The sequence below is a fragment of the Amyelois transitella genome, chromosome 20 (assembly GCF_032362555.1).
Source record: "Amyelois transitella isolate CPQ chromosome 20, ilAmyTran1.1, whole genome shotgun sequence".
NCBI lineage: Eukaryota > Metazoa > Arthropoda > Insecta > Lepidoptera > Pyralidae > Amyelois > Amyelois transitella.
The window spans coordinates 2,414,802-2,441,006 of NC_083523.1; the positions used below are offsets into that span (position 1 = coordinate 2,414,802).

The 26,205-nt window shown below is 38.7% G+C and overlaps 2 protein-coding genes across 2 annotated transcripts; both read left to right on the top strand.

The window, feature by feature from the left end:
• The first annotated feature begins 281 nt into the window (after positions 1–281).
• On the top strand, positions 282–15,080 carry LOC106134437 (septin-interacting protein 1). Its single transcript, XM_060949854.1, has 12 exons — positions 282–561; positions 882–1,025; positions 1,429–1,634; positions 3,422–3,541; positions 4,022–4,191; positions 5,264–5,447; positions 5,970–6,173; positions 6,691–6,908; positions 7,768–7,964; positions 9,140–9,358; positions 11,847–12,010; positions 14,525–15,080. The coding sequence occupies exons 1-12, from the start codon at positions 456–458 to the stop codon at positions 14,918–14,920; spliced, it is 2,328 nt and encodes a 775-aa protein (XP_060805837.1). The 5' UTR covers positions 282–455; the 3' UTR covers positions 14,921–15,080.
• A 915-nt stretch (positions 15,081–15,995) lies between these two features.
• On the top strand, positions 15,996–25,629 carry LOC106134438 (uncharacterized). Its single transcript, XM_060949856.1, has 10 exons — positions 15,996–16,153; positions 16,718–16,777; positions 18,998–19,039; positions 19,414–19,591; positions 20,110–20,288; positions 21,395–21,532; positions 22,040–22,225; positions 22,727–22,837; positions 23,575–23,787; positions 24,708–25,629. Exons 1-10 carry the CDS (start codon positions 16,114–16,116, stop codon positions 24,923–24,925), a joined length of 1,365 nt encoding a protein of 454 aa, XP_060805839.1. The 5' UTR covers positions 15,996–16,113; the 3' UTR covers positions 24,926–25,629.
• Positions 25,630–26,205: the final 576 nt, after the last annotated feature.

Consider the following 26,205-nt stretch of genomic DNA (forward strand, 5'->3'; position numbering starts at 1 on the left):
ACTAAAAGCAAATGACGCATTACATCGCGTTTCAAATCGATTCAGAAGAGAGAAGCGATTCGAAATATTTTAAACCGAAAAAAATTGTTAATGCCAATAACTACCGAGTTTGCATGAAAACAGTTATGAATGTGGATGAAGCGAAGGAAGTACCTATGCACAGATCGTAGCAAGTGGTAGTCTCTGCCTACCCCTCCGGGAAAGAGGCGTGATTTTATGACTGTATGTATGGGCCGAAACTACAAAAGAAAAAGAATGTTAACCTCAAATGAAATAACTGTCAAAGTCAAAATATTGCAAAAGAAAGTTTATTGTTTTCATTTCATTTCAATAAATTCATATCATTTATTATGAATTGAATAAAATATAGGAGTTTATCAAAAGTATTAATGAAAACTGTTAACTGAATAGTGCACTAAGTTCCCAGATATTTTGTGAATACTGAAAATCCCACAATGTCCGATGACGAAGTCATACGGTTCGAAATCACCGATTATGATTTGGACAACGAGTTCAATCCCAATAGAAGCCGAAGAGCTAAGAAAGAACAGCAAATTTATGGTGTGTTTACGATATTTTTTTTAATCTCTTAACTAGAGACTGCATAGCAGCAAGCAGACAACCGCTCTTCAATGTTTTCTTATAAACTACTCGCTTTACATTATTCTAAATCTCAACTGGTCGAAGTAAAGAGAAAAATGCTGGGCGCAGACCTGATTCCCCGGATCGCATGGGGCTTCGGGTTCAATCAATCAAGCAGACTCTAGCTTTAAGGCTTCGATTGTGTTAACAATATCCAAAGAACTGTTACGTGTTGCAGTTGGTTGGTTGTCTTATACTACCTTAACTTACCTAAAATACTAACCTTAATAACATTTCAGGAGTATGGGCTAAGGATAGTGATGAAGATGACAATGAGGACAATATTAGACAAAGGACTCGAAAGCCCAAGGACTTCTCAGCGCCAATCGGATTTGTTGCTGGCGGAGTTCAGCAGGCAGGAAAAAAGAAGGAAGAGAAAAAAGGTAGTTTGTAATTTTATAATTACCATATATTATCTACCTATTCAGACCAAGATTCAGACTAATTAATTTCTTCTGTACCAATTGCATTCTGAATTATTGGCTGTATTTATTATATTAAGACAGTAACTGACTGTATTTTTATGTTTAATATTTTGGACAGTCTCATGTGGTACATGTTGACTTGAATCAATGTGGATGATTTAAGAGGCAACTAAGTGAATAACCACTTGCCCATTTTGTAACCATGATCTTAGCTGATACAGAATTGATACAGATACATATACAGAATTGATACAGAACTGATACAGAACATTTATAAATCTCTTTTTCTTTGTTAATAGTGCAGAAGATCAACATTCAAGTGGCGCTTCTTAATTTTATTTACTACTATTTACATTTCTAGAACTGCAACCGTCTGAAGCCTCCACATCCAGACCGGCCTTAGCTGCTGACAGCTCTGATGAAGACGAGAAACCGACCAACCCTGCGGAGAGCGAGACAGCAGGGATCCGGAGAGTGGGTCAGGGCATGAGGCCGGCAAACTTTGGAGGGAACATGGGCAATTGGGAAAAACATACTAAGGGTATTGGAGCCAAGTTGCTGCTACAGGTAAAGTATTTTTTTTCTTTTCTTCATTTTGGAAATCAGACTTTTTCATGAGCTTATTGCCAGTGTCAGTTTAAACAGTTCTAGTTATACATACTACTCTGTCAAGAAAGTATCGGGAATGGATTATTTATTTATGGTTCCAAATTCAAATCTTTGTTTTTTTTGTTGTTGTTAGATTGGCACAACTGTTTTCCATTTTGGCGCGGAGTTTGAGTTGCATCTGTTGTTTACATTAAATACAGTGCTATTTTTAGTTATATCATATCTAGTGTGTATTGCTAATTTCATAATGGATAAAAACATCGAACAAAGAGTTTGTCTTAAATTTTGCATTGCCAATGGAATATCGTGTTCGGAGTCACTGAAAATGTTACAGAAGGCTTACGGTGAATCGACTTTATCAAAAACTCGTGCTTATGAGTGGTACAAAGCGTTCAAAAGCGGTCGAGATGTGATGGAAGATTTGCCTCGCTCTGGTAGGCCATCAACGTCTGCAACTGAAGTTAACATCGCAAAAGTGAAGGAAATAGTGACTGAAAATCCTCATTCAACTTTGAGAGAGATAGCCACCGAACTTTCTGTATCTCACGAGTCGATCCGTACCATTTTAACTAATAATTTGGGTATGAAACATGTTGCCGCTCGGCTAGTCCCAAAAGACCTGAATTTTTTTCAAAAACTCAATCGCATGAGAGTCGCTGAGGACATGCTAGAACGAGTCAATTCCGACCCAACATTCATGAAACGCATTGTTACTGGTGACGAGACGTGGGTTTACGAGTTTGACATGCAAACTAGTCAACAAGCTTCGGAGTGGCGCCTTCCAACTGAACCGAAACCGAAAAAACCACGCCAAAGTCGTTCAAAAGTCAAAGTCATGTTGACTGTTTTCTTTGACTATCGCGGTGTTGTGCACTCGGAATTCTTGCCGGAAGGTCACACGGTAAATAAGGAATATTACTTGAGTGTTATGCGGCGTTTAAGAGAGCAAATCCGACGAAAAAGGCCAGATTTGTGGAAAGAAAATTCTTGGATTTTGCACCATGATAATGCACCTTCGCACAAGGCCATCATTGTGAACGAATTTTTAACCAAACACTCAACAAATACCATCGAGCAACCACCATATTCACCAGATATGGCTCCAGCCGACTTTTTTCTTTTTCCTAAACTCAAATTACCACTTCGTGGCACCCGTTTTCAATCGGTAGAAGACATAAAAGAGAATTCGCGGCGAGAACTGACCTCAATTCCGGAAACAGCGTTTAAAAAATGTTTTGATGATTGGATTATTCGTTGGCGTAAGTGTATCGTTTCTAAAGGAGCATATTTTGAAGGTGATAAAATAAATTTGGATGAATAACAAACAGTTTGTGTATTATTGATCTTTTCCTGCTACTTTCTTGACAGAGTAGTATAATAATTTATATTTTGTATTGTTTAAGTAATAGCTGTGGGTGCTTTATTTTTCCCTTTCTCTGGATTTTTTGGGACAACATCTAAAGTCATTAATTCCGATGTTATAACACTCTCCAACAGTCATGCTTCTCCAGGTACACTTAATATTGAATACTCCACTCTTAAAAATTATATTAATACCCTATAGTCCATTAAACAAACACTTTGAAAAAATATTGCAGCACAAACAATAAAACGTTTGATTTCCCACCAAAAAGTACTTCAGGTTAAATTCTATCTAGTTCCTTCAATGGGACGACACTTATTAATATAATCCAAGAGACAAAGGTCAGAAAGTGTCAGCATTAGTAATGAATATATTTTTTCAGATGGGTTACCAACCAGGCAAGGGTCTCGGCAAAGACCTCCAAGGTATATCGGCACCAGTAGAAGCTACTCTCAGAAAGGGGAGAGGAGCTATCGGTGCTTATGGACCAGAAAAATCTACAGTGAGTAAACATCTTTAATTATTTCTCATGATAGTAGTTTGCACCTACGTTATGCCCGCGTAAATAAAAAATGCCGTATATCGTCGTTCGGGAATTTTGGGTAATGCTAAATACGCTAATGGCAATGCTAAATAAGTTGATATGTAAGTTAATCCATCATAGGAAGAGAGAATTCATCAGAAAGAGATTCACTTGATTATTCACTACAGACCCGCCCGGGCTTCGCACGAGTAGCATTTATCATAAAACCTTCCTCTTGAATCATCTATCTATTAAAATAACTGCATCAAAATCCGTCGTATAGTTTTAAAGATACACTCATACCGAGGGACAGACGAGGGAAACGTCTTTGCTTTATACTATGTAGTGATGAAGATTTATCCACTTACTCTATAGTACTTTACCCTAATTTTCCTGCAGTCTCTATTAAAAGAGGCTCTCATATTTAGACTATAAGTTAAAACGAAACTTCTCTTACAGCAAAAGGCGAAGAAAGAACAAGAGAAACGTTTAAAAGAGAAGGAGGAACAAGAGAAGGGCATGTCAGAGAAGTCATACAACTGGAAGAAGTCGCACAAAGGCCGGTACTTCTACAGGGACGCTGCTGACGTCATACAAGAAGGGAAGCCTTCTATGCATACGGTTACTACGTAAGTTTGTTTGTTTGTTTGTAATATCTTTTTTGCATACAAATTTACACAGTAACAAGAAAATAGTACATAGTTATAAAAGAAACAAATCACTTATAATGCCGGAGTTATCCCAAGTAAGTTAGGTAAGTATAAGTTAGTCAGGCCTAAACCTATGAGCTTGCGTGCAAAGATTGATGAATGTTGATGAAGCAAAAGAAGCATGCAGGGATTGCAGCAAGTGAAAATATGTGCCGGCCTACCCCTTTGAGAAAGGGGAGTAGTGTGTAGTGCATGTGTAATGTTAATTAAAGTGACAAATGAGAGGTGTGTACATACATACATATAATCACGTCTATGTCCCGTGCAGGTTAGGCAGAGCCAACAGTCTCGAATAGACCAATAGACCACCGTAAGCGGTTTGGCTTAACGATAGAATTGAGATTCCAATAGTGATAGGTTGCTAGCCCATCTTCTAAAAGAAGAATCCCAAGTTTATAAGCCCTATCCCTTAGTAGCCTTTTACGACATTCATGGAAAAGAGATGGAGAGGTGTATGGTATAATGAACAAACAATTCATGTTTTCACACGTACGAGGCTTGTCATCTTTATGCTGGTGTAGGTCACGATTATATCCTCACCTTTCTAGAGACGAGTATGCGGTATACCTTCTAACCATGATCCTGGATCGAGTGTGTAAAGTAAATGTTAAGAAGACCCAAGTGCTTATCAAAATAATTTATTATTCTATTTATTAGTGCCGTGTGGTTCCCGGCACCAATAGAAAAAGAATAGGACCACTCCATTGCCATCGACTGAGAGGTAGGCTTATAAACTTGGGATGTTTTTTGAGGCGATGGGCTAGCAACCTGTCACTATTTGAATCTCAATTCTATCTTAAAGCCAAACAGCTGAACGTTGCCATTCAGGTTTTTCAAGACTGTTGGCTCTGTCTACCCCGCAAGGGGTATAGACGTGATTATATATATGTATGTATGTATTCTGTGATTTGTTTGTTTATACACTAACCACAAGATTTTAGAGATAATAAAGAAATTTTTGATTTTTTTTTTTTTTTTGATTCTATGACAGAAATGAACTGTCCCGCGTGCCCGTGATAGACATGACGGGCAAGGAGAAGCGCGTGCTGAGCGGCTATCACGCGCTGCGCGCCGCCGCGCCGCGCTTCGAGCACGAGCCGCGCCGCCACTGCCGCCACTTCACTGCGCCGGCGCTCGTTCACAACTTGCAGGTGGTCGTCGATTCTTGTGAACAGGTAGGTTGCTTTTTTTTTTTAATTTTGTTAGGTCCTTTATTAAGGTGAGATTGGTAACTGGCGAATTCACTTATTCAGTGATTGTGGTATTTTTTTAACTTTGTTAGGTCCTTTTATTGAGGTAAAATCACTGGCGAATTCACTGATTGAGAGGCCCTTTCGACAAAGCCATTAAATATTTATTATAGTATAATTGAGAATTGGTTGAAATAATAGTTTAATTAACTTGTGCCGTGTGGTTCCCGGCACCGATACAAAAAAGAATAGGACCACTCCATCTCTTTCCCATGGAAGTCGTAAAAGGCGACTAAGGGGATAGGCCTACAAACTTGGGATTCTTTTTTTAGGCGATGAGCTAGCAACCTGTCACTATTTGAATCTCAATTCTATCATTAAGCCAAATAGCTGAACGTGGCCATTCAGTCTTCAAGACTGTTGGCTCTGTCTATCCGCAAGGGATATGGACGTGACCATATGTATGTATGTATTTAACTTGATAATAAATACATATATAATTTTCAGGACATAATCCAAAACGCCAGGGAACTTCAAACGGCAGAAGACGAAATCGTTGTATTGGAAAGAGATTTGGAAGAGTTCAATGTGAAATTGAAGGAGCATGATGACGTCATAGAGAAAGTGCAGTCAATATTGCAAAGAGTCGAGGCGCTTGATAAGCCTGATCTATCTTTAGAGGACGCATATGAAGTATTGGCTGAATTGAAGGTAATTTTTTTTGTTAGGATAAATTATGCTTTTGTACGAGAGTTGGACCATATTTGGTAGCACTGAATCGTACAATGCTATAAGTTTTTATTGTTACATACATACATACATATGGTCACGTCTTTATCCCTTGCGGGGTAGACAGAGCCAACAGTCTTGAAGAGACTGATAGGCCGAATTGAGCTATTTGGCTTGATGATTAAATTAAGATTCAAATAGAGACAGGTCGCTAGCCCGTCGCCTAGAAGAAGAATCCCAAGTTTATAAGCCTATTCCTAAGTCGCCTTTTACGACATCCATGGGAACGAGATGGAGTGGTCCTTTTTTTTATTGGTGCTGGGAACCATACGGCACTTTTCTTTTTATTGTTTGAAGCGTTATATTGCAAAAACCAGAAGAAAAGAGCTTTGTTAATACTCTGCAACTTGTAACAAGAACTGTGTAAGTGTTTATACGTATTGTTTCAATTTGTTTCCTTCACTTCAAATCATTTCCTTAATCTACTAACTTCTTTTAGGAATTATACCCCCTCGAATATGAAATGTTTGGTCTGGGCACTATAGCGGGTACAATAGTCAGTCCACTGCTGAGCGCATTACTTGCCCCGTGGGACCCGCTCACCGCGCCCGACGACCCAGTGCCAGTGTTTAGTAAATGGCGCAAGTTGCTGACAGAAGAAGCGTATAACAGTTTGCTGTGGCAACATTTAGTGCCTCATCTTAATACAGCCGTAGAGTAAGTATTTTTTTTTTTAAATTTAACTTTAGCATTTGATTGAGTATAACTTTAGTTTTCGCGTGGTAGGTTTGCGTTTATACTTTGTTTTTTAAGTTTTTATGTCTTAAACATCAGGTTTGACGTGAATATCTAAAGTTAAATTCATTTTGAAACGACGTTTAATGAAAGATTAGAATATTGATATTGGTGTTCCCCAGGGTGGTAAATTAAGTCTTGGTATAGAATGTTGACTGGTAGTGTTACTGTTATGATAGGACGCTACTTGACGCGATCAAGTTATTTTTTATACCCATAATTTTGGCAAGCCATTATCTGCTTACTAATTATTACTTGTCGTGTTGTTTTGGCACTTGATTGAAGGACCACTCCATCTTTTCTTCATGAATGTCGTAAAAGGCGACTAAGGGATAGGCTTACAAACTTGGGATTCTTTTTTAGGCGATGGGCAAGGCAACCTGTTACTATTTGAATTTCAATTCTATCATTTAGCCAAACAGCTGAACGTGGCCCATCAGTGTTTTCAATACCTACTATTGGCCGGAACCACGAACCTACCCCGCAAGGGATATAGATGTGATTGTATGTTATTAGGATTAGGCTTTTAATATTAATATACTGTAAGATTTCTTCAAGAAACTTTTATTTAATAAGTACCACCCAACCAATCACTCAATATCGCGTTCTCTAGTAACAAAAAAAAAAACGTCGGTGGCCAACTTAGGAACTAAAACTTTCGTTCAAAAACTAGTAACTAAACTTTAATTTAATATATTAAATTTTAGTTACTGTATGTTCAATACTGTTGGCTCCGTGTACCCCGCAAGGGATATAGACCTGACCGTATGTACCCACGCAGAGCGTGGAACCCCCGCTCGCCGGCGCCGCTGCTGCGCGCGCTGTCGCGCTGGGCGGGCGCGGCGCCGCGCTGGCTGCTGGCGGCGTGGAGCGCCCGCCACGTCACGCCGCGCCTGCTGGCCGCCGTGCGCGCCTGGGACCCCACCCGCGACACCGTGCCGCTGCACACGTGGCTGCTGCCGTGGCATCCGCACAATGGTAATGATATTATGGGGCATTCCATAGTGACTGATGGGACAGTTTACTCCAGAATTCCTAATATTTAGAACTGTAACTTTAAATTTTGATCTTATATAAATGATCAAATAGATATTTTATAAATATGATGAACTAACTCATGAAGCTAATACCGAAAAATAGAACTTATGTGCATATTTGGTTGATATTTTAGCGGTTAAAGGAGTGTGACTGGTGGGACAGTCAAAAAAACGTCACCTCCGCCTTTTGCACTGTCAATCAAGATTTTAGCCCAAATACTATATAAAGCAAGATGTCTTTGGCTATGCTATAGAATGATTAAATTTACTACAACATGAAAAAAAATAATTTTCCTATTTCCCATGGAATGCCCCTTATGTTGTTTGAATCGTTTCTTTTGTAGGCAATTGGTATACGCTATAGCAACGGTTGTGCCATTATGCTGTTTGTGAGAGATATGTCAAAAATAATTTTTATTTTATTTATTTATTTATTTAGACTTCATGCACGTAAAATGTACAACAGGTGGACTTAATGCCACAAGGCTTTTTTTCCAGTCGAACCTTTGGACCAAACTGAGATTGATGTACGGGTAGTACGATAACTGTAAAATAGAAAATTATATAAATATGAATAATAATAGGTTACTTAAAACACTTGCATATAATATATTACAAATTACAAACATAAGTATGACTATATATATATTTATTGTTAGATGTTCTTAAGATGTACGTTGAATAATATAGATATTTAAAACTGATTTTTTTTCTCATCTTTTCTCCCTCTATCTTGTGTAGGAATAAATAACTTTTATAACTATACTTCCTACACTTTTCTTTTTCTTTACAGATTTTTTTCAAATATCATGTAAAACTAAAGTTCGAATAAAGGTTATTGCCGTGTGGTTCCCGGCACCAATACAAAAAAGAATAGGACTACTCCCATCTCTTTCCCATGGATGTCGTAAAACGCGATTAAGGCACTACAAAGAAACCCAAGTTCTTTCTTAGGCGATGGGCTAGCAACCTGTCACTATTTGAATCTCAATTCTATCATTGAGCCAAATAGCTGACCGTGGCCATTCAGTGTTTTCAAGACTATTGGCTCTGTCTACCCCGCAAGGGATATAGACGTGACCATATGTAAAGGTTATTATTTTTATCATCCCCCAGGTGAATCCCTGGCCCGGAGCGTGTACCCTGCGGTTCGAAGCCGCCTCGCCACTGCTCTGTCCGCGTGGCACCCCGCCGACGGCTCCGCTAGGCCTTTGCTGGCGGCCTGGAAGGAGGCCTGGGGCTCCACACTGACGGCCTTGCTGCACCAGCATATAGTGCCCAAACTGGAGCATTGTTTGCAAATGGCGCCTTTGGAGCTGGTGGGAAGGGAAAATGGTAAGTTTTTCATCGATAAATTTCAGTGTTTTTCAAGCCTTATAGCCCGGTAACTTTATCGATAAATTTCAGTGTTTTTCAAGCCTTATAGCCCGGTAACTTTATCGATAAATTTCAGTGTTTTTCAAGCCTTATAGCCCGGTAACTTTATCGATAAATTTCAGTGTTTTTCAAGCCTTATAGCCCGGTAACTTTATCGATAAATTTCAGTGTTTTTCAAGCCTTATAGCCCGGTAACTTTATCGATAAATTTCAGTGTTTTTCAAGCCTTATAGCCCGGTAACTTTATCGATAAATTTCAGTGTTTTTATAGCCTAGTTAGTCCGGTAACGGTAAACGTAAAGGTAAGAAAAAAGTAAGGGAAAACGGTGTGTTTGCTATGAACATGTTTCAGGATTTCTTCAGCCTTACATAAATAAAATCACGCCTCATTCCCGGAGGGGTAGGCGGAGACTACCTCTTTCCACTTGCCACGATCTCTGCATACTTCCTTCGCTTCATCCACATTCATAATTCTTTTCATGCAAGCTCGGCGGTTTCGGCGGCGGTACTTTTGACCTGACCCTTTACTAGTGACCCTTCAGCCTTATACGCGTTACATAGGTCTCGGTTTGGATAGGTCGGTAGGATAAGCCTACAGGTGTTAAAAAAAATTCAAAATTTTTATTCATTATTATAGGATACTTCATATCGCTTATTAATTGTCAAAACGTATAACCATACGTTTTGACAATTAATAAGCGATATGTTGTTAAACCTAACAACATTGGTTGACGTCAAATAAATTACTTAAAACTAAGTTTACTGCCGCTTTCAAGGCGTCAGTGCAGAAGAAGCGGTAACAAACTGCATTGCAGCATTATCTTCTTAGTTAGTCTCGGTTATTCACCTCACCGATTTGGAAAGAAGCCCGTTTGCATTTTGACCATAATCCTGGATTGGTTAAGTCAGGTTATGAACCTAAACGAACGTATCTTGATCAAATTAAGGACGTCCTGGTAAAGGGTCAGGTCAAAAGTACCCGAAACCGCCGAGCTTGCATGAAGAGAGTTATGAATGTGGATGAAGCGAAGGAAATATGCAGAGATCGTGGCAAGTGGAAAGAGGTAGTCTCTGCCTACCCCTCCGGGAAAGAGGCGTGATTTTATGTATGTATGTATGTATGAACCTAAATCCGTATTGGATCATGGTGACACATCCAGTTGCCTGAATGTACTGCTACAGAGGTTTTCTCACGATGTTCTCATTCACTATAAGAGCATCGGTTATTATCAGAGATCGGAATAGGTAGATTGATTTATGTACTTGCATCATGAATTACCATAGAAAGCATAACATGGATAAGTCTCTTTTCCGGGATTCCATTTTAGTACTTACACTTACAGTAAACTACATTGTCCGCGGGTAACATAGGACTACAATTTACGTGAACGAAGTCGGGGAAAACAGCTACCACTAATATATTCTTCATCCCACTTGTAAAAATTCCGAAAAAATCAGAATAATTTACAAATCCCGCAATCCCGGAGGCATGTCCATATTAATATATATATGTTTCAGTTCATTGACCCCAATTAAATCTACCTATTCCGATCTCTGGTTATTATTCAAACGTACATAAGTAGGGAGAGTTTTCTGAGCTACGTATCATGAAAATCGGTACAGTATGTCGAATTAAATAACTTTTTGGCCAGACTCTCAAAACATACTCGCAATATTTATTTAGGCTTGAGTGGAATAATACTATGACAAACTTAAGTTTAGCATTGTTTATTATTTTTTTTAAATTTTCTTTGTCACCATTAGTTTAATTAAAAATATACATATGGTCACGTCTACATCCCTTGCGGGGTAGACAGAGCCCAAGAATCCCAAGTTTGTAAGCCTATCCTGTATTCGCCATTTACGACATCCATGGGAAAGAGATGGAGTGGTCCTATTCTTTTTTTGTATTGGTGCCGGGAACCACACGGCACAAATCGCAGAAATCGAATTTCAGTCGTATGGCGGTATAATATGTAAGTCTTTGTACAATGATTTCCTTTACTTGTTTTTGTTTTTCCCTGTATGTACATAAATAAACAAACAATTTAATTGTCAGCTGGTCGTATGGCGGTATATTGAATGAATGAATGAATGATTTTTTTTATTAAATAAGTAACAAAAGACTAATTATACATATGTTAGTAGTGCTTATTACTATGTTAGTTCAAAAATATTATTTGAGTCTTTGTACAAAGATTTTTTGTAATTCTGTTTTGTTTTTCCTTGTAAAATAAAATAAAATAAAATATTCTTTATTGCAGTAAATCTTGGTTACAATAATTATGCAAGGTCTTACCAGTAAGTAATCGAATGATACCTGTGTTGTACCTTGTATGTATGTACATAAAAAAAAAATATATAAACAATTAATTTGTGACGTCAATAAGTGATACCTACCTTGTATCCAATTTTGAAAATAAATCTATTCTATTCTATTCGTCAGCCGCGTGGCTGTGGTGCGTGGACTGGCTGGAGCTGCTGGGCGCGCCCACGGTGGCGGCCATAGCTGCGCGCGCGCTGCTGCCCAGGTGGCTGGCGGCGCTGGCCGCGTGGCTCAACACCAATCCCACGCACGCGACTGTGCTCAACTCCTATACGGACTTTAAGGTCAGTACACAATGCGAGCACGTCATCATTCAAAAAAAATTCAAAATTCAAAATACAATATTCAAAAAATTTATTCATTATTAAAGGATACTTCATATCGCTTAATAATTGTCAAAACGTACGGTTTAACAACATTGGTTGACGTCAAATAAATTACTTAAAACTAAGTTTACTGCCGCTTCCAAGGCGTCAGTGCAGAAGAAGCGGTAACAAACTGCACTGCAGCATTTTCTTCAACAACGTCAACTTCACAATTATCCAAACTTAGAATAGATTGACGAAAATATTCTGACGTTAGAACTGATTTTAAAACTATTTAAATTGTGCGTTTTTTTTTTAATCGGCCATCTTAACCTGACGGCCTCTGTGACGCAGCGGTAATACACTTGACTGTGACACCGGAGGTCCCGGGTTCGAATCCTGGTCAGGGCATGATGAGAAACGAACTTTCTCTGATCGGTCTGGGTCGTGGATGTTTATCTATATAAGTATTTATTATAAAATATAGTATCGTTAAGTTAGTATGTCGTAACACAAGTTCGAACTAACTTCGAGGCTAACTCAATCTGTGTAATTTGTCCCGTATATATTTATTTATTTATTTAACCATTCGACCACCGTTCTTTTCAGTTTACATAGGTATACATTGTACATAGATTATGTATGGATTACATCTTTCATCTACCCATGATTCCTGAAAAGATGCATGAAAGTATCTCTTGTTTCATCCGTATTATAAACTAGCTGTGCCCGCGACTACGTCCGCGTAGACTAGTTATTTTGGGCATCATTGAAGCCCTCAAGGCTGCATAATTTTCCCCGTTATTTTTACATTTTCCATTATTTCTTCGCTACTAAAAGTTGCAGCGTGATGTTATATACCCTAATGCCTTCCTCGATAAATGGTCTATTCGACACGGTAAGAATTTTTCAATTCGAACCAGTAGTTAGTCCTGAGATTAGCGCGTTCAAACAAACAAACTCTTCAGCTTTATAATATTATTATATGTAGATTAATTGAATTACTGTTGGGATGACTTAACACATTTCATTGTTATTTCTCTAGTAGTCAATCATCTAGATCTCATTCGCAGCACGTATTCCATATCTTTACTATTTACATAGATTATGAGTTTATTATCAAAGTGACATATAATGTAAATTACAAAAATGTTTAGTGATAAAATTTCGCACTTAGATGCCTACAGTGATTACACGCACTTGCGACACGACACGACGCGTCCAACTATTTTTTTTGTTCAATTCAGCTTTCTTGCCTGTGACACCGGAGGTCCCGGGTTCGAATCCCGGCCAGGGCATGATGAGATACGAATTTTTCCCGTATATATTTATTTATTATTTTTTACTTGTGTATGTAATTATGTTTTCCATAGTAAATCATACATACATAGGTATAGTCACGTCTATATCCCTTGCGGGGTAGACGGGGCCAAGAGTCTTGAGAATACTGAAAGGCCATCAGTTCAGCTGTATGGCTAAATGATGAAATTGAGATTCAAATAGTGACAGGTTGCTAGCCCATCTCCTACGAGAAGAATCTTAAGTAAATTAGTCTTTCTTTTAGTATTTATTAACGCAAAACCCAAAATACTGGACCGATCGAGCTGAAATTTGGCATGCATATAATTGCATCCGTTAGGAAAGGATTTTGGAAATTCCCGCGGGAACACGAGATAACGGGATTGTTCCTGTTACGCGGGCTGCGGGCGCTTTCTAGTGTGCAAAAATCACTCCTTTTTTTCGGAAATAGGCTTTTTATGAGAGCAAGTCAGTTTAGGGGTACTAAGTTAGGTGTTGTATCAATTCAAGATGGCAGCCTCCCCAAGTAACGGGCGACAATTTTGAACCACCTCGACATGGGAAGTTAAGTGAAAAGGATTGGCGAGTAGAATACAATATAGTATTATGACTATATTGTACCTACTTGAAAATGAAACGCAAAGCTACTTACTGCTATCGCGGTTGCATCGTGTCGCAAGTGCGGACGGATCACAATTTATGATGGCCGACGTAAACAGTACGCATAAAATATTTACATACGTATTACTTACTTACGGGGTACACAAAGCTTTGGAAAGTCTGAAAGGCCACGTTCAGCTGTATATTTATTTACATAAATTGAATTATGCGTGCCGTGTTCTTCCCGGCACCAATAGATAAAAGAAAAGGATCACTCGATCTCTTTCCCATGTATGTCGTAGAGGGCGAATAGGGACTTATAAACTTGGGATTCTTATTTTAGGCGAAATACTAGCAACCTAACACTATTCGAATCTCAATTCTATCATTAAGCTTAACAGCTGAACGTGGCCTGTCCAGTCTTTCAAGACTGCCGGCTCTATCTACGACAAGACAATGGGGGATCCCGCAGGGGATATAGACGTGATTGTGTGTATGTATAATTAAATAAAATATTATAACCCCTTTACCCCTTATATAAACGTAAATATTCGAATGAATTAATGAATGAAAAATCTATTTTTTTTTTCACAGAAAATGTTCCCGGAAGAAGTGCTAAAAGAGCCGGCGGTTCGGGACGCGTTCAGGAAAGCCCTAGACATGATGAACAGGAGCACAGACATCGAGACAGTAGAACCGCCGCCTCCGCCGCGATTCACCGTCACGGAGACTAAAGAAACATCTAGAATCGCGGATGTACTAGCTTCTACGACGTCACAGAAGAGTTTCTCAGAACTGTTGGAGTCTAGATGTGTTGAAAAGGGGATAACGTTTGTCCCGATAGCGGGCAAGAACAGGGAAGGCAGGCCGTTGTACAAAATTGGTGATATGCAGTGTTACGTTATAAGGAATGTGATTATGTATTCCGAAGACGGTAGGACTTTTAGCCCGATCAGTATTGAGAGGTTGTTGAACATGGTCGAAGATTGAGTTGACTCGGAGATGTTTTTCTTTATGTATAAGTTGTTAGTGTGTTTGTTCCTTAGTCAACTGTTTTATATGTATAGGTACAGGAAGAGAAAGAGTGGTTTTATTCGATTGTCGGAAATACAGGAGTTTGGAGAAAGATTAAATGTTAACGACTTATTTATTGGTTTTATTTAATATGGTTAAAATTGTTAATTTTTTGTAAATGATTGTCTGTTTCATTTTATACGGTATTATAGTAAATGATAAAATGTATTAAGACTTTTACGGACGTACTATTCAAAATAATTTAACTTATTCTATTATTACAGCCGATAAACATACCTATATATATATATATATACATAAATAAATATGAAGAAAAGTATTTCAAATACTGGTTGGCGACAAAAGAAAAAAAATGAGTGACATAGAAGATAGGTTCGCTTCAAATGTCATGAGTCGTGATGGGCGCTACTTTGTTCTGTGGAGGAAATAAAATAATCCAAAACCTGGCTGGTGGATGACAAAAAAAAATATACTTTGGAATTGGGTTAGTTTAAAATCGTTTGATTATACACCTTGATGCGCACCGTCACAACATAACAAATGATTATGATTACATTACCGGACAAAGACGACAGACAATGATTTGTTTGCTATCCAAATTGTTTGGGATTCGCGAATCAATACTGTGTAAGACATCATTGTCTTTGTTATTACTGGTAAACACATGAGAACTACTTTTCATACCACTCATATGAATTTGGTACCACAGATTCGAACGTTAGGTTAACTCAGTTAGGTCAGTGGTAACTATAGTGAGTTCAGAATAAAATTTAGTGGTTGTGGCGTTTTATTTATCTGCCTAATATTTATCATATTATGACACATAAGTACAGAGATTTTTAAACAAAATAGTTAACACGCCAATATGTAATACCTACCTACGTCGTATCCAATGTTGAAAACTAAAGAAATTATATTTGCAAGATTTACCTAATTTGATTCCATTATAGAATAAAAGCAGGTAATTTAGAGTACAAATATCAGTCTTAACGAGACGTGAATACCAGCAATAATGACTTAAAAGTACTCAGATGAAGGAATCGGCTTACGATTAGATATCGAATGGAGATTCTGCAATTGATTTGTCCGTTGGTATATAAACAGACGGGTGTATGTAGTGACAGTCGTGCATACACAGTGACACAGCTATGGCGTCGACGAAGGCGTTGTATATGCTGATCCTTGCAGGTGATATATTATTTAAGACTAGTTTTTGGAATTTTTAGACAAAAACCCTGTGTTGCTCTTAAAGGTTTTGTTGCCTCGGTGCCATGTTTTGTCACAATCGGGCCAGCAGGTTTTGAGTTTATTCGATACAAGAAAAAAAACTTATTAGCGGCAGCAATGTGGCGGAAGATGCAACTGGGAACACGCAAAGATACTCGTAAGAGAACAATCAAAACAAAAATAAACTGACCAACATTGTCATTTTGTCTCTATTGGCTCTCAAATTCAAATAATAATTTTAAAATTGGAATTTATTCTATTTTCGATATACCTAATTCCGTACCCAGGTGTCGGGGAGGTCGTGACCAGAACGAACGGGATATGATAGCTTGAATCTGAAATTTGGATCCTCATTTGACCGGTGTTGGAATCAAACACGGTATTTCATTAACTGACTCACCATCTTTTGGCGATTGAGGGTACAGTCTCGGGGATGGACTTTCACACGAGGCGTCATCTGCATATCCCTAAGAGATAAATACGTGCTAAGAGTATAAATCTTATTTGTTATTTTGAATTTTACAGGCGCAGTTACCGCCTTCCCTGCCGATGAACCATCAAGTGGGAACACCCTAGCAGCTGAAGGTAGGTAACGAGTTTCTATCTACTTCGTAAAAGCAAGCACAGTGTAGGAAAACCGCCCACTAAGTACCACTAGTACCTCTCCGGAAAAAGGCGTGGTTACACGTATCTATGACCCGTTTCAATAAAGAAACTAATAAAAAACTACTTATAACTCACGTGCACATTATTGGCGTCTTTACCCACACACAAACGGCGGTACAGCATGCAAAAGATAACAGCTGTTGTTTGTTTTGTAAAATTTTTGTTTCGCGTGGTTTTTTTTTTCATAAATTAATTTTTCCTTGTTTTACACTAAAGATGCGAAGGGTTTGTTTTCGTGTCGCGAGTCGACTCAGCGGGCTTTGGGGCCGGCGAGCGTTCTCAGCGATGTTGAGAAAACAAACCTAATTGTCAGAGTCGGGTGATCATAGTAAAAGCACAGTATAAGAAACCCACCGATTGGCACTATGTTCAGATATAATTAATATGTTACATACGAGTACTCATCTCTCTGGAAAAGCACCCGTGGTGCGCCTTTGGATTGAGTATGTCAGGTTTTTACACAAAACGACTCTGGCCTTCTGGCCTGTCTGGCCTTCGCAACGGACCTTACTTTTATTGGATCATGTTAAAACCTGCACTAGATGAAAGGGCCTATTCCTTTAAACCTTGTTACATTCATTGGAAAGAGATGAGTGGCCCTGTTTTTAAGTGCCGGAGATCACACGGCAGAATTCATTAGGTACTATTTATTTGGACATGTAGCGTGCAAAAATTTCAGTTTCAAACGCCGGAAAGTTTTAACTTTATGTGTTGTTCAGTCAGCCAGGGGCCCAAATACTATTTTAAACTAACCACTTCAACTAGAAGTATTCTGTATGTATTCTAGAGAAACTTCTACAGAATACGGAAAGCATTTTGTGCAATTTTTAACAATAATAAAGACACAACCAGCAGAACCACTTCGGGTGCCCAAAAAAATTATTTATCCCTTTTAACTATCTACTTAGGTAGGTAAATGGAAAGCTCCGTGGATAGAAATTTGAATTAAAGAAATTTTAATCAGATATTTACAGTTTTTAGTCCTAGGAAAAAAATCCATAGTTTTTCATGAGAAAACTCCGCTGAAACTGTCTTTTTTTAGATAACAAAGGACGAAGGAAACTACTAGCGCCATCTTTGCGATTGTAATCCTGAGATTAGTACGAATTAATTGGTTTACGATTATGTTATTGTACGCGTATCGGGTCACGTCTAAGATAACGTATTCTAGAGATAATTTGTTAATTTATCATGTCATAGATTATCTGTTTGTAGATATCAATATTAATTGCTGTCGATAATATCAGTTGGTCCTTCAGGTCAGAGTGTCCTTAAGCAATGACTCATATTTACACTTAGTAAATACCATGATACATATTACATACACGCAGTGGAAGCGAAAGATGTATGTAGAGATCGTGTCAAGTGGAAAGATGTAGTCTCTGCCTACCCCTCCGGGGAAAAGGCGTGATTTTACGTATGTATATAGGTATCATATAATCACGTCTATATCCCTTGTCCTCGGAGTAAATAAAGCCAACAGTCTTATAAAGACTGAAAGGCCACGTTCAGCTGTTAGGCTGAAGATGGAATTAAAATAAAAGGAGATAAAATACCATGATCAGAATACAAAGGTATCGCTTGGATCAAGGTTTATCTTGATTTCACCTTGAGTTTATCTTGGTTTACCACGATTTGGATACAAAGACTTTCTCAACTCGAAATTACTGGTACTTCGACGAAATTACATACATACATAAAATTATGTCTCTTTCTCGGAGGGGTAGGCAGAGACTACCTCTTTCCACTTGCCACGATCTCTTCATGCAAGCTCGGCTATTTCGGCTACTCTCGGTTTTGATGCAGCTGCACGTTACCTAGGACTTAGATGACTTAATCCAACAGTGACCATCTTGCTTACTGAGATAGCCAATAACGTATCTTTTAAGGCTTATTTCAAAAGAAATCTCTTCAAATAAACTCATTATGTTGAAATATTATAGAAAACGCATATATTGCATGAAGAGAGTTATGAATGTGGATGAAGCGAATGAAGTATGCAGAGATCGTGGCAAGTGGAAAGAGGTAGTCTCTGCCTACCCCTCCGGGAAAGGGGCGTGATGTTATGTATGTATGTAACAAGTGTGTGCATAAAGTACTTGCCCTTTATAATTAAGTATAACTTACTCCTTGTTCCAGATCTGTGGAAAACTGGGCAAGACACGACAGTTTTGACTCGAGGTAAGCTGATGTAAAAAGATGCACATACATATGTACCTACTGCATTAACATACATATAGTCACGTCTATATTCCTTGCGGGGCAGACAGAGCCAACAGTCTTGTTAAGACTGAAAGGCCACGTTAAGCTTGGTTTTATGTTGAAATTGAGATTTATATAGTGACGGGTTGCTAACCCATCGCCTATAAGAGGTATCCAAGCTTTATAAATAAACCTATCCCTTAGTCGTCTTGTACAACAACCATGGGAAAGATATGTAGTGCTTCTATTCTAAAGTGCCGGACACCACACGGCACACGGCTGCATTAACATACCTAAATATTTTTAAGTTCTCCAGAACCTACAGTTTTCATATCGATTTGCAATAACCACAGCAACCAAGCCGGAGGTCACGACCTACGTGGCCAAGGAGCAACCGGAGGTGACCTTGAAGTGTTCCCTGCCTTCGTCGTACGTCGTCACGTCCTGCGTCTTCCAAGATCCATCTGGACGCGCGATCGCAGCTGACGGGGGATCGGAGAATCGTTATATCGCCTTTGGTGCTGGAGCTGCGTATGTTGTTATTACATACATACATATACAAATGGTCACGGCTATATCCCTTGTGGGGTAGACAGAGCCAACAGTCTTGAAAATACTGATAGGCCACGTTCAGCAGTTTGGCTTTATGATGGAATTGAGATTCAAATAGTGACAGGTTGCTAGACCATCGCCTAAAAAAAGAATCCCAAGTTTGTAAGCCTATCCCTTAGTCGCCTTTTACGACATCCATGGGAAAGAGATGGTGTGATCCTATTCTTTTTTGTATTGGTGCCGGGAACCACACGGCACGGCACTATTTTGTTATTATAACTTTTAATTCTTCTTTAAAGCGATTCGATAGCAGTGTATCACTAGCTGCTTTTTGTACATTTACACACAGAAGAAGATAGTGGTAATGGACTCCATCACAGGACAACGAGATGCAGACGGAAATTTCACCCTTTTGTCTATTATTAATTAATTTAACGCTTCGATAACTCCTATTAAAAATGCGAAAGTTTGTGAGTATGTATGTATGGATGTTTCAGTACAAATGGCGAGGTTGCTTCAAACGAATGCGGCCTCCGTATCACAGAACCCGTTACTTCTGACCTCGGTTTATGGCGTTGCGCTGTACAAACAGACCAAGATGTCTCCTACGGCTTCTTGACTGTGCTGTGCCCGTGGGCCATGCAAGACCCTAACGTCGCTGCCTCTGTTGTCTCGGGTAAATTATACAGGGTGACATTTAAAACAACTGCATCCTTTTAAACATAGACTATACCCATGCTTCTGAGCCGTTTGAGCTTATTTTTATTTAAATTAAACGTCATCATTTTCAAAGTACCCAAAATCGCCGAGCTTGCATGAAGAGAGTTATGAATGTGGATGAAGCGAAGGAAATATGCAGAGATCGTGGCAAGTGGAAAGAGGAAGTCTCTGCCTACCCCTCCAGGAAAGAGGAGTGATTTTATGTATGTATATATATCATCATTTTCACATTTAAAAAACCCTCAAAAACTACGTCACACGCTTTATTAAAGACCAATACTACAAAAAGAAATTAAAACAAAGCATGTAAATAAATGTCTGAAAAATAAATTATTTTTCTAGTGTCTAGATCAACTAAAGTACAGAGTTGTCGAGATCGCTCAGCTGAATGCTAAATCTTACGCGTCGCTTTTCCGCCGGCCGGGGTGATATGACGTATTTAGGATCGTGGATCTGGAAACTTTAATTTTTTTTCGTACTTTCTGAAATATGAACCGATATTTTTCTTTAAATATCCTTTAGATGAGTACACTTAACAGTAAAATTTATGCAGTTGAATTAAAAGTCACCCTGTATTTATCGTATGACATGTCTCATGATTTGAAATAGCTACTAAGTTTAAGTAAGAATCCACATATCCAGTCCAAAGTATGACTTGATAATATTTTGGTGGAATTTAGCACACGATATTTAAGATAACTTCGGATCTGCTTAAAAAGATTTCTTTTTCGAATCTCACAATTTTTTTTAAATCTTTTGAAAAGAATCTTTATTGCCAAATTTAATTAAAATCGGTTTAGTACTATGTAGTTTTAAAGTTTATTCGATATAAAATCCGTAAGACTACCGTACTAAGACTGGTATTACTTACTGATTGATAAATTGGCTTAAAATAAAGTGTTATAAGTATTAATACTAGCAGTTACCCATGACGTAATTCTAAAAATAACATTTATTGATTCTAATTGTTTCATATCCCATATCGATTTTTTGCCAATATCTTTCAAGCAAGTACCTACAGATATCGGTCAGTAACTATTTTATTACACCTATGTATTTCAGAGCCAACCCTGACAGCCCACCAGAACGCAATCTCCCACATGGAAGGCGACAGTCTGACCATGTCCTGCTCCATCCAGGCCGCAGTCAGGTACTGCTACTTCAGGAGACCCAATGGAATGACCCACAGCGTTGCCCCTGGTGAGTTCACCTGTAAATTGTTCATCTTCCTATTTCTACTGGCCTTTGTCTATCTAATTACAACCGCACTTCTCTGGAGAGGAGCCATTAGTGCGCCGGTGATCATAATTCTGGATCGGGTGAGTCATCTATACTAATATTATAAAGCTGAAGAGTTGGTTTGTTTGAACGCGCTAATCTCAGAAACTACTGGTTCAAATTGAAAAATTCTTTTTGTGTTGAATTGACTAAGTATTTATCGAGGAAGGCTTTAGGCTATATTACATTACGCTGCAACTATAAGGAGCGAAGAAATAATGGAAAATGTGAAAAACACGGGGAAAATTATTAATCCTTGAGGGCTTCAATGATGCCTAAAATAACTATTCCACGCGGACGAAGTCGCGGGCACAGCCAGAGTTTTTAAACGAAGCGACTTCCGTCTGAACATAACCCATATTGGATCATGGTTACATACATACTTACCTTTGTCCAAATTTGTTGATTTAATAAATATGTTTTCCCCAGGCGTTACCTCCGACGAGTTCGAGTACGTAGGCCTCGGCCTGGACGCCGGGGAGTGCGGCATCAGGTTCCCCCGGCTGCAGGCCCCCGAGGCGGGGCACTGGCCGGAGGGCCGCTGGAGCTGCCACGTGGGGCTGCTGGACGAGGCGCAGCCCGAGCAGAGGGCCAACATGCAGGTGGACATCAACCGTGAGTTTGGTTGCCATTCTTGAAGTAATACATTCGGAAGTTCCGCGCACAAGATGGCGGAAAATTAAAATGATAGGTGGTTTTTGGCACGCAAGATGGCCGCCAAACAAGAATACCTGTAACTTGATGAGAGCAAAATCAAACAACTAATTTGCAGATTCAGATCAATCGTAACTTTAATTTGTCGAACAAAGTTATTTTCTTACAAAATGGCGGCACATTAAAATAAAAGATTGTTTGAGACACAAGATGGCCGCCAAAATGGACACCTATTACGTGGGTTGTTAAGAGATTAGCCCAAACAGAGGTAATCTGTAGGTTTACATCATACGAGTTATACCCGATTTTTACACAATAAGGTAGAAAGTAGAATAGAATTTTAGCAAACAAAATGGCGGCTGAAAATGAAAACTTGTCCCTACTTACCTTACCAAGCGCTACATTAGTCCCGATTGGTCCGATTTTGATGCAGCGTGTAAACATCTATCATTCAATTTACAGCTCCGATTGAAGTGAGCCAGTACGTCAACGACAGAGGCCTGACCGTGGAAGCCGATGTGTTCCAGAATCAAGCCGTGGAGTATTGCAGATATGTTCGTATTGACGGGCAAGGTGAGACTCTTTTTTTGTACTTTCTAAAATGATTTAGGTAATATAAAAAAAACTATGAATCGCATAAAAAATGCATTTAACGTTGTCGGCCTAAATGCCTTATTCACGAATATTAATAGGTACCTGTCTTATCTACCCTCTCTTTCAAGTTATTTCGAATAACATAGATAGATAGTGTTAAAAAGAGATAAAAAGTAAGACATAAATATGACTTGTCAATGTTCATGATTATGAAGGCTGATGAAAACACAGCAATTTCATCAGTAAGCCATACATCTGATCGTGGCCTTTCAGTCTTTTCAAGACTGTTGGCTCTGTCTACTCCGCAAGTGATATAGATATTACCTATATAGATTACTAACTAGGATTAACCATTTACCGTGCCGTGTGGTTCCCGGCACCAATACGAAAAAGACCACACCATCTCTTTCCCATAGATGTCATAAAAGGCGACTAAGGAATAGGAATAGGCTGAATGGGAATCTTAAATAGGCGATGGTCTAGCAACCTGTCGCTATTTGAATCTCAATTCTATCATTAAGCCTGAGCAAGAGCTGAACGTGTCCATTCAGTCTTTTCAAGACTATTGGCTCTGTCTACCCCGCAAGGGATATAGACGTGACCATATGTATGTATGTATGTATTAACCATTAATTAAAAATAAATTACATAATATTTAAGACCTTGTTGTACTCATATTATGCAAATAAAAGTTTGAATTTGAATTTATTATCCAGGATTCACATCAGCCAACCTGCCCGACTCCCGTTACTCCTCCCACGAGCAGAGAAGCCGCGGCCACTGCAGCATCAGCGTCCAGAGCCCCACGATCCTGGAGCACCACCCGTGGACCGTCGCCGCCAAGGTCGTGGGCAGGGACGGGGAGGTGCTGGCCGTCACCTCGCACACTATCAGCGGGCCGGCGCCTGATGCTGATGATGGATCTTCAAGTATGTTGTATACCTACATATATACTAACACGTCTGTATCCCTTTTGGGGTCGACAGAGACATCAGTTTTGGAAAGACTGAAAGATCACGTCCAGCTGTGTGACAGGTTGCAGCCCATCACCTACAAGAATCCCAAGTTAATTAGCCCTTAGTCGCCGTTTACGACATCCGTTGCAAAAATATGGAATGGAATACTTTAGTAGAATAGAATAGATTTATTTTCAAAATTGGATACAAGGTATTATTATTATTACTTATTGACGTCACATCACTTAAATCTAATTATAACTACTACCGCTTCCAAAGCGCATGTGTAGAAGAAGCGGCGGAACAAACTACACTGCAGCATTTTCATCGGACGTCAATTTACAAATATAGATCTCTTAAATCTAAATACTGGACGAATGCACATTGTCTACATTAAAAAACATGAATGAATGTAGAACTGATTATGTCAATACGATATAGTACCGGGTAACCAAATGGCAAACTACTAGTAAGTTGTATAATCACCTTAAATTATCATTAATGACTGATCACTGACGCACAGACCAAACCAAAACTAGATACCTCTCGTACTTATATGAAATTTAGCATCATTTTATGCGGGTACGTACGCCAAACGTACTCTAGTATACCATAGACATAGGAAAAAAACCGTAGAAATGCTTTTATGTATCTACTTGAAACTATAGGTATGCGATTCATTCGTGTTGCTAATGGAACTAGTAATGCAATCGACATTTTCTGTACAGTACGCGAAACATGTCACAAAATTACGTTTTTGTGAACTACTGTTCGATTGAAGCGTTCAATTGTTTGGTACCATTATTTCTTTTGTTTATAAATTCCTTTAATTGTTAAATGAAATAAATAAATAAATAATTCTAGGACTTATTTAAATTTTTTTAAACTTTCAGACAACTATATCTGGCTCTGGTGCACCGGCATCTTAGGAGGTGTGCTTCTCATCTGCGCCGGTATCCTCTTCATCCCGGCCAAGAACAGGAGGAACACCATAGCCAGAGCCAACTCCTGGAAGAACAGCTTCAGGAGCAGCATCCAGAAAACGCCATTGCCTGATGATAGTGGTGCCAACAACGTCGCTAGGACCACTCCGCCTGCGCAAACCGCTTAGAAACATTAAGACATTATATATTTTGTGATACCTACTGCATACTGGCATTAAAGTGCATTTATAAAATACTAGCTTTAACCCGAGTCTCCGTCCGCGTGTAAAAAGTACCCTAAATCCTTATCCGTACACTATATTTTATGCAAAATTTTCATGCAGTTCGGTCCAATGGTTTAACTGTAAAGATTTAAAGAAGAACAAACAAACTAACTTGCACTTTTAAAATATTAGTATGATTATTGCTTTTTATGTATACCTAAAATTCGTGATATAGTTTAAGAGAGTTAAAAAACAGCGAGCACCGCTCGGTCACCCAGGTTCTTGGTTCTTATGTTTAAAAGTCGTGGCGAAATTATAGAAATAAAATTACTTAATCCTCATCAAATATCGTAGGAAGCAAATAAGAAACATGATTTTTATTTTTGGAAACAGTTGCTCAGACGCATGGACTCGTAACCCATGTTCTTAAAAAAATCCTTTGGCTCTTCATCTGACATGATGATAGTGATATTCTTAATCCTGGCCTAAAACGTGAGGAACATCGCCAGAGCCAAGTCCTGGAAGAACGGCTTTAGAAGCAGCATCCAGAAAACGCCATTGCCTGATGGTTATGTTGCCAGAAACACATCGCCCGCGCAAGCCCCTTACATAGTTTAAGAGTACCTATATACCTAATGTATATTGATATTAAAGTGCATTTATAATCAGAGTTTTCTTATTTGTTTAAGCTTAACGTGGTTAATTGTTTGTGTACTCTATTCTCTAAGTTAGGGATAAAGACGTTGACACCTATATGCCTTTTCCTGTTTTTAAATTCCTAAGGATACGCCGAGAAAAATCTGAAGATAGAAATCGAACAGGAGTTTTTTCTACCTCTTCACTACATAGTGTAAAGCAAAGTATCTTCCCACGTCTGTATGTATCTTTAAAACTACAGGATTTTGATGCGGTTTTTTTAATAGATAGAGTGATTCATGAGGTAGGTTTCTATGTACAAATTCAACCCGTGCGAAACCGGAGCCGGTCGCTAGTATGGATATAAACATAACGTGGAAAGGGTAATAAACTTGGAACTTTTAGGCGATAGGTAAGCTAGCAGCCTGTCTGAATTTCAATTCCATTACTAAGCCATCTAGCTGAATGTGGTCTGTCAGTCTTTTCGAGACTGTTCTGTATACTCGTAAGGCACTCATAAGGCATACGGACGTGGTTTAAATAGGAGATATTACTCTCACGTAATCTAACTTTCAATAAATTTATCATTTTGTTTTCATCTGCCATCA